Source organism: Helobdella robusta (assembly GCF_000326865.2).
Source record: "Helobdella robusta unplaced genomic scaffold HELROscaffold_36, whole genome shotgun sequence".
In the NCBI taxonomy this organism is placed as follows: Eukaryota; Metazoa; Annelida; class Clitellata; order Rhynchobdellida; family Glossiphoniidae; genus Helobdella; species Helobdella robusta.
In genome coordinates, this window is record NW_008704742.1 from 341093 (window position 1) to 350959 (window position 9867).

At 32.1% G+C, this 9867-nt stretch overlaps 1 protein-coding gene across 1 annotated transcript; it reads right to left on the reverse strand.

Annotated features, from left to right (window-relative positions):
- Positions 1–513: 513 nt before the first annotated feature.
- On the reverse strand, positions 514–3240 carry HELRODRAFT_176011 (hypothetical protein; the record flags this gene model as incomplete). Its single annotated transcript, XM_009023367.1, has 5 exons — positions 514–593; positions 643–745; positions 976–1134; positions 2396–2519; positions 2717–3240. The coding sequence occupies 5 exons, from the start codon at positions 3238–3240 to the stop codon at positions 514–516; spliced, it is 990 nt and encodes a 329-aa protein (XP_009021615.1).
- Between the last annotated feature and the right edge of the window lie 6627 nt (positions 3241–9867).

Consider the following 9867-nt stretch of genomic DNA (forward strand, 5'->3'; position numbering starts at 1 on the left):
ATCCGCCCACTAAAACGTAGAAAGAATTTATTAAAAAATTATTTATGCTGTACAAAAATATTTTCTAAAAATTTTTAAGATTCTTAAAACTTAAAATTATTATATATTCAGTAAGTTTTATCATCGAATTCGATAAGAAATATGCACATGATAATATGATAAAAATATCAAAAGAAAAAAGAAATCAGCTAGTGAAATTGCTCAAACAATAAACGTAACTCAAGCAATATTGACCAGGAAGGAACTATAGTACTTTAAATGCAAAGATAAAAAATCTTGTTTGTTAGAATGGACAGAGGGCATGTAGGATTTGCATTGATGTCAAACGTTGTTTGAACAGAATTTGCTCTAGATGATTTTTTTGTGATTGTTTGAAAAAATTCTGTTGTAATTGATCATAGAAAACGACTTTTGAGTTGCGGAGCAAAAAAATAATAAGATTGAGGTAACTGTGTAAGCCACCTTATCTCAGTAGAATAATCTCATGATGAGAGCCTTTGTATTACCTGGTCCTTATCTCCACAATCTCAACTTGCCATCTTGTCTTCTCAATTCTTCCAAATCATTTACAAGCCTAAAATCCAACCTAAAATCTGAAAATGTAGTTAAAATTGTTGATTGCGAATGAGTGTTGCTGGAAACCATTCAAATGAAGCTTCAGAGATTCAGAGAGTTCAATGTAACACCATTCATCAGTGACATCATGCCCAATCCAGAGTGAGAGTTCAGTTGGATTGCAACTGCTCTGAGCAGGTAGGCGGCAATGACAGTTGTTTAAAAAACAAAGAACATGCAGTTATGAGGACTTTTACAATCAACAACTATTGTCCAATATATCAATAGAGCCATGCTTACACCAGAACATGAAAAGTTAGAATTGACAATTCAAAAAGTTAGACGCTAGAAAAATGTTCAAACAAACATAGTTAATAAAAATGAAATACAAATTGAAAAGATAAAAAAAATTTTTCTAACTGAAAAATTAAACTTTTGAATGGCTTGCTGCTCGTGGTTGACAACTTCTTTTCTTCTACTGCCGGATTTTTTAGCCATGAAGAGCATTTTTTGCAAGCTTGTCAAACCTGCAACAGCTATATGCAACGACATTGTGTCTAAAAAATAAGTTGAACTCGCCTGGAAAAAAGTCATAAAATTATTATGACACAAAATTAAACGAATAAATATAAATTAGATATAATAAGATATAAATTAGTGAACTGAATGAAAGGAATGTGGCTTGGTGAAACGCAGTTTGATATAAAACCTTAAACGAATGGTCATATCAAAATTTGAAAAATATCCGATGCTTAGATGAGAAGGTAAAAACCCAGGGTTCATCATGATGAAGGTTGCAGGTGAAAGATTTTTAAAAAGTTTTTTAAAAAAATTTTCAACAATATTAGTAATTGTAAATTACAGAAGAAGGTTTTGGTTTTACAAATTGTCAATATGTCATTATAGCTTCAACCAGTATCCGAGGTTACAAACAGAAACAGATTGAGATCTTCTGATAATGGAGATCTCGTGATTCCAAAGCACAAATCTTCACGCTTTGGAAGAAGAAGATTTTCGGTGTCGCCAGCTCAAATTTGGAATGCATTGCCAACAGATCTGAAAAGATTCAGCAGCATGGATCGACGGATGTTCAAGAAACGCTAGCGCTTCTGATGTCATTCTGGAGGGGCGCTATACAAGTCATCAAATACAAATACAAAAATACAATTATGATAATCTGGATACTATCATTCAACTGAATTACCATAAATTATGATAGATAGGATTGATTGCTGAAAAAAATTAAACAGCAAGAATCTTTTTGGATTTGTCAGAAACTTTCAATTGCATCAGCCATGAAATTGTAATGAAAAAATTAAAAATACAGTGCAAGACGAAAAGTTTTGAATTCGTTTGAGCGTTGACCAAAATGAAATCACTTTCAACATGCCATAAAAATGTCAAAAGCTATTGGAGCAACATGCGAATCAAGTTTAGCGTTGCGTACAATTTTATCTGCCTCCATACCAAGTCGATTAATTGTGAATTTATTTGTGAAAAATTGGCAACATTTAATTTTTAAAATTAAATAAAAATATTTTTTTTGCTAATAAAAGAAACGTAAATAAAGAAAAAATAATTTTTTTAAATCTTTTGAATTTGAATAAACGAACGAATAAAAATCTTTTGTGATGAAACGCAATTAAACAATCTACCTGACTAGAAATTACAGCAAAACATCAAAAGAAAAGTGAAATAAAAAACAATAGTAAATAAAATATGAAAAATGAAATCAAGCCACTACAAAAAGAACAGTTGCAAACGGTTGATGACATCACAAACACGAAATATTAACCTCAAATGAGTATTGTTCTTGTATATAAGACCTGTCAAAACCAACATTATGCCCTATGACAAGTGATTTCTTTACGCAGTTTTCATCGTTAACGGGAATCAAATCATTATAGGCAATTGAATTCAATTTCTGAGGTTTTTCAAATAAGTACCGACTACACCAAGAATACCTGAAAGGTAGCAATATTCATATCATATGGAATGATGGTAATGTCAAATCATTGGTGGCAGTGATAATGTAACAACAATCAAACCAAACGAAAATTTCTATACTTCAACTACAAGTAGTGATAAAAAATTATACTGATAATTATAGAAAAATTTAATCTTGATAAAAATTTTCAGGATAAAAAATAAAAAAATTCACCAGGCTCCTGGGGAAACAGCTGTTGCAATAACAGGAAAATTTCCATAAGAAACTAAAGACTCCAAATCAAACACTAATGCATCTTCGTTGGGACATGCTACTGGATAAAACTTTCCATTCAATGAATCATATTTTGTCCACCCTTGTTTTAACATCCACACTTTTGGCCTAAATGGCAAATGTGAACTCAAAAAATTTTCCAGAGTCTTTAAATACGGGTCAATTATATTTTGTGCAATATTTCTAAAGTGATCGTCGATGCAAGAGCCTTTCAGTTTCGGAATGTTCAAATCTATAGCTTCTAAGTTCTCGGATGAGTCAAAGGGGATTTTGAATTTTTTCAAATGAGATTTTATATCTTCTAAATATTTAACATTAATATGATTTGAGTTTTTGTTGCCATCAAAAAGTTGGCTTCTTAATGATTCCGAAATCATCTGAATGCCAACATGATTAATTGAATTACGACTAGAAAACCTCCTTTGAGCAAAAGTCACCCCAGACAAACACCTCATTCCAGCCATATCATGATATACTAAATGAAAAAAAAACAACGTTAACATTAAAATTTAGCTTAACACTTTTAATAAACATCAAGATAAACAAGAAATGATTTGGTTGGGCAGACCATTTAAAATATCTTTTTACAGCAGACAAAATTGAAATGTAATAAAAATATATAATATTTTCATAATATTCGTTGATTAGTTGACTATATCAGGCAAACAAAATAAAGAAACAAAACGAGTTAATCGAACACAAAAATTTAGGCATTATTTTGATCTTAATTGATCTAAAACTTCATAACTCTTGACTCACTATTAAACATCGCTGTGATTGAGAGCAAAGCAAACGCATAGAGGCTTCCACATTTGAACACTAAAAAGTTTTTAATTTCTCGTATGTTCAGAAACTTTTTTCAACTGTTGATATTAAAATTTGGAGCAATAACAGAATCAACAAAAATGTATGAATGTTTGAAGAATTTTATTGGATTATTCTCAATAAATAAACCAATGTTAGTCAATTGATCTGATACAAACATTATTATAATTCTTTTGAACGTAACAGCAGAACAAACAAACATTACAACATTTTACCAAATAAGATGTTTACTGTTTACACTTGAACATGTTTCAGTTTGAAAAATGAAAACCAAGAAAAAAAAACATTTCAAATGTTTTGTTTTCATTTTTTGAAAATAATATTTTAGACAAATAATTTAAAGTCTACTTATTAAAACCTACTATACTACTGTGAAAAAAGAAAAAATAGATCTATCTGGCCTGTATATTTGATGCAGATAAAACTACTCTCTAATATGACATATAAGTTTTTTAACATCATAATAAGGGGCAGTTTAGTTAAAGTCAAACAATTCGTAACATTTTGTGACAAGGGGCAATGGGTGAAAGCATGTGTAACATCCTGTTTTGCCTTGCACATTTTCAATTTTCACCCTTAATTAATAAAAATTTATCAACACATTTTATCTAAAAAAAAGTTAAAAAATTTGCTTCTTTCATGAATTATGAATATTTATTTGGAATCAGCACTGTTAGCTGCAGCTGATATGAATTTTCAATCATCATTTGAAATTGATAATTCGCATAAAATAAAACATTTTAAATTGGTTTCAAAAGGGCTGCTTTAAATGGGGGTTTTTGTGATAGTTTGTGATATGAGAAAGGGTAGTGTCATGAAGTAACAAAAAAATGTGACATCTTTTATGTACAGTCCCTTTTATTTTACCTTATCCAAACTCAAAAACATATTGATTGCAAGTCAAAATTTTACTAGATTGACTACTGACTGTATAGTATAGTATATTCTGTTTTGCACCAGTGTTAGGAATAAAAATAAAATAATTAATAATTATACATGTTCTTTATATTTTATTATAATTATTTTTATATACAATTTAAAAAAATTTATATAAAATTAAATACATATAAGAAATCCTGACAATCATCAATAATCTCACAATTATTCATTTATCTTTGACTTTTACTAAAAGTCTTTTAGTAACTATAATTACTATATAATAAATAATTTATCCTATATAATATGTAAATTAATGAATGAATTTTGAAATTAATTTATTAATCAATTAATAATTAAATAATTTTTAAATTTAAATGCAGTGTTGTGATTAAATTAAATAAAAAAATTATTGTTATTCAAAAGAAAAAAAATTAAAATATTAAAATTTAAAAATGAAGTAAAAAATAAACAAAGCTAAATAAAAAAATAAAAATAAAAAACTCATTCGGAACCCCCATATAAGCAGAATTACGATTTTAAATAATTGATATTGAACACATGCCAGTATTTAATATATATATATCTAGATGCTTGTTTACGACGTTCTTGACAACCGTCTCAACTGTATTGGCTAGCTAATAGGCGGACAATGACAAATCGGCAGAAAAATTAATGTATTAGGAACCTTATACTTAGACTATCTAAACAGTCACCCAACAAAAATTTACGGCAAATCAGCTTGAGTTTGACTAATTTACATCATTTGCGCCCAATTTTTGTTTTACTTATTCAATTTTTTCTAGTCTTTAAGGAGCCATTCAAAGATTATGTTAAGCTGGGGGGAAGGGGTTTGTCCAGCGAAGTTCCGCTGCTACTATTTTAGTTTTTAATATTTTAGATATTTTATGCACGCAGTATAAGCAAATAAACAAAATGATTAATAAACAAAAGCAATATTTTTATTTGTATGAGGCATTTAAGTCCAAATAAAAATGCACAGTCTTTGCAGTCAAGTACAAATGCCTTTTGGTGTAGTGTAAAAGCTAAAGATGATGTGACTGATTTAGCTTAAAAGAAACTGTGAATTAGGCAATGTGAAACAAAATAATGCTGCCAACCTGCTGTCATTTTGGTCAAAAGTTAATTATTGGTGTAAGGATGCATTTTTAGTCTGCAAAAAATGTGGTTTTTATTATGTTTTACTGACCAGCTTGAAAAATAACACCCGAATATGTGGCATAGAACAAACCGTACAACGTACAAGACCAGTCAAGTTAACTGCAAGAAGACAGAGAGAGTTGATGACAACAACATGAAAGATGCTGAATGAATTGATGAAAAATTTCTGGACGTAGTTGGTAAGTTTTTCTGGTATTTATGTGCGGCTATACATGTCACTCAGTGCTTATAATTATAGTATAATTTGTGAGTAAATTTTATAGAATTTTTATGGGTCTAACCTTCTAATGGCATTTGATTGTATTTTTTAAAGAAATGCTTCACTATACAAATTAAAATGTTGTTCCATGATGGGCCATGACAAATGGTATTGCCCCTGTATGAAAGGGCAAAAACAAAGGTGAGGGTTGGAAGGGGGATGTTGGACGCTTTTAGTGTTAAGGTAGGAGTGCTTCAAGGATCAGTGTTATCACCGTTTCTGTTTGCAATTGTGATGGATGTTGTGTGTGGAAACATAATGGAGGGGTTGTTATTTGAGATTTTGTATGCAAATGATTTAGTCTTGATGGCTGATAGCATGGAAGAATTGCAGTTAAAATTTGACAGATGGAAAAGTGTTATTGAAAAGAAAGGGTTAAAAGTTAATATTGGTAAAACGAAGGTAATGGTGAATGGGGAAGGTGGGGAGCGAGTGATAAGTAAAATAGACCCTTGTGGGGTATGTGACAGGAGAGTGAAGGCTAACTCGGTATTGTGTATAGGATGTCAGAAATGGGTGCATAAGAGATGTAGTGGTGTGAGGGGGGCACTGAAAAAAGTGGAAGGCACGTTCAAATGTAAGAAATGTGTTCATGATGGTGTGATTAATAGGACGGACGCAAGGACGGGGTTGAGTGGTGGTATTGAAAGAGTGGAAAGCTTTGTTTATTTAGGGGATAAGCTGAACGCGGATGGAGGATGTTTGAGCGCAGTTACGGCTAGAGTTCGTGTGGGATGGATGAAATTTAGGGAACTGGGTGGGGTATTGTGTGGAAAAAAATGGTCAGTGAAGATGAAAGGGAGGGTATATAAAGCATGTGTGAGAGCAGCGATGGTATATGGTGGTGAAACTTGGGTGTTGAGGAGAAAGGAGGAAAGTATACTGCAGAGGGCTGAAAGAGCTATGGTGAGGATGATGTGTGGGGTTAAAGTGAAGGATAGGAGGAGTAGTACAGAGCTGATGGCAATGATGGGACTGAATGAGTACATTGTGACTGATGAGATCGAGATTGCGGTGGTATGGACATGTGTTGAGAAGGGATGAAAGGGTCCTGATTAGGCGAGCGTTGGAGTTCGAGGTTGAAGGAGTGGTAGGAAGGGGTCGTCCGCGATTGGGATGGAGAGAGCAGTTAGAGAAGGACAGGGTGAAAGCGGGGTTGCGTGATACTGAGGCGAGTGACAGATGTGGATGGCGTCGAGGGGTATTTCGGTTTCATCATAGGTAGCCAAACGTCAACCCCCGATCTCGGGGAAAATGTCGTCTAAACGTGTGTTGTTGTTGTTTTTCCATGATGTGCCATATTAGCCTCAGATAGGAAGTTTTTTTCTAAAAATTATTTTAATATGAAAGCTACTTATATCATAGACATAGATGTGGGGCACTTTTGACATTGGTGAAAAGACTCATCAATGTTAGGTGATGTGTATGGACCATCACAACTTAGGGAATATTTTAATAATGTAGACATATTTATTCTATCGCAATTTTCAAGTTTTTATCGTTTACTCTTCAATTTTAAAATTAAGCAGCAGAAAATAAAACATAATTTTTTGTGTGTACGGGATTAAATAAAAACTATGCTAGCAATGATACACACGTTTTATTGGTTACAACAAAGCAACATTTGGCAACAGGGTAAACCAAACTGTAGAATTAGCCATGAACATGAACTGGATTGTTACGAGACAATTTTATTCTGATTTTAAAAATTTGTACTTAGGTCATGATGTTATCTATAATCTATTAATAATAATAGATTAAAAGTCGTAGAATGGGGGGATAGTCGGGTGTGACATAATTATTTGGGGGGTCAGCCAAGCGTTACAGGATGTGACAGGGAGAAGGGGTAAAAAAGGTTAAAAAGGGTTAAATGACATAAAAAGCGTGACATAATTATTGAATGCCCCGTAATTGAATTCCAATTTCTAATAAAGTTTCTACGTTAATAAATCTTCTGTAAATTTGTTAACAATCAATCAATTAAATTTATATAGCCCAATTTTTAAAAATTCAGACTATTTAAAGTTTGCAATAAAATTGATGGCGCGAAAAATTGATGGCAAAAAAACAACGTCCTACCTAGAGGAGAACTGAGTCTCTGGACGCTAAACGATGATTGATTGATTGATTGATTGACTGACTGACTGACAGACTGATTTTGTGCTTGATTATTTATTCAGTCAGTCAGTCAGTCTCGGTCGGTCAGTCAGTCAGTCTCAGTCGGTCGGTCGGTCGGTCGGTCGGTCGGTCGGTCAGTCAGTTTTTACTTTCATCTACTTATAATAAAAAAACTTTTGCCTTTTCTTGACGATCCTACTCTTCTCTTTCTTGTTTCTTTGTTAGTCTTATCTAGAATTGATTATTGTAACTCGCTCTACTATGGTCTTCCTGATTTTACATTCTATCCTTTAAGTAAAGCTTCTAACTCTGTTGCACTTCTAGTTACTCGTGCCCCATGGATATAAAAACAATCAATTAAACACTGATAGAAATAATAAGACAATAAATTGAACTGGCAATAAGTCAATAAAACCAGTCTATAAAAAAACCAACAATAAATTAAACAAGTAATATAAAAATAATGTAAGTAGATGAAAACATGGAAAAAAATCATCAACACAAGCAAACATACAAAAATATAATATACTTTTATCATAAAAAACGTGTTCCGTAATAATTTTTGAATTTTTGACTACAACTTTTATCCAATCGCTAGAATTTAAAATTTTTTGGTCGTATAAGTTTGCCTTTTCTTATTATAAAATATTACTATGTTCTTTTTGTGTTTTAACGTTAAAATGTGCAAAATTTATGTTAAAATACTCCAGTTTTTTTAAAGCTCATTTGTTTTTGTCTTGTCTTTCCATGACACTCAGTATTTTACTAAAATTTCTCATTTTAAATGTTTCAATTTTTTTCATCTCCCTTTTCCAATGTCCAACTTTTTAAAGCAAAAATTGCTACTGGCCATATTAACATGCGTAGCATGCGAATTTTAGTTTTTAATGCTATAGAATGACTTTTCCATGTTTTCTGAATACCGACTGTAACATCTTGTGTTCAGCCAAGTCTTGCCCTTATATTTTTGGTGGATTCAGCATCGTCCGCAATGATAGAATCCAGTAAAAAGGAGGCTGTCGGATTGAAAATCCTAGCGATTAAAAAGACTAATAAATAAAACACCACGAAATAAGGAGTTGATTTGTGCGAGCTTTATAAGAAACTGCGATAAATATTCTGATAGGCTGCTGATGAGTCTCCGGTAGGGACGAAACACGTGTCCAATCTATCCAAACGAATACTATTCTTTTCTTTTCCCGCTCACTGCTCTTCTGATTCGGTGTTCTCATCATCAAACGCAACAGCAACAAGGCACTTTTCCAATAAGACCGACTCTAGCATCTTGTGTTTAGCCATGTCTTGTCCTTATACTTTTGGTGGATTCAGCATCGACGGCAATGATAGAACCCAGAAAAAAGGAGGCACTTTTCCAATAAAACTCTATTGATTTTAATTTCAAATTTGATTTCATTTAGCAAAATGCCTTTACTCTTTAGTAAAAAAAATAATAATTATTACCCTTTAGCAGAAATATGCTAATCACCCCTTATGCCACAATATGCTAATTAGTTCAGGCATTTCACAGATACATCTTTCAAAGACTCGGGCATGTTTCTCTTGGGTTCAATAACATCAACAGCTTATGAAAAATTGAAACCTCAAATGGCCAATCTCTTGAATGTTTGTTCTGCTTCACTCTATGAAACAACAAACTAGATGATTCCTTTCTATTGCATTCAAACTATGACGAACATATTGTTTGTCACTTGATTCATCTCATGTGACTCATTTTCAAAATCTTGTGCCAAGGTCGTTGAGGTAATCAAGAACTTAAATCCCATTGATCAGTCACTTGCATCAACTTCATTGAACTTGTTTGAAGATTTGA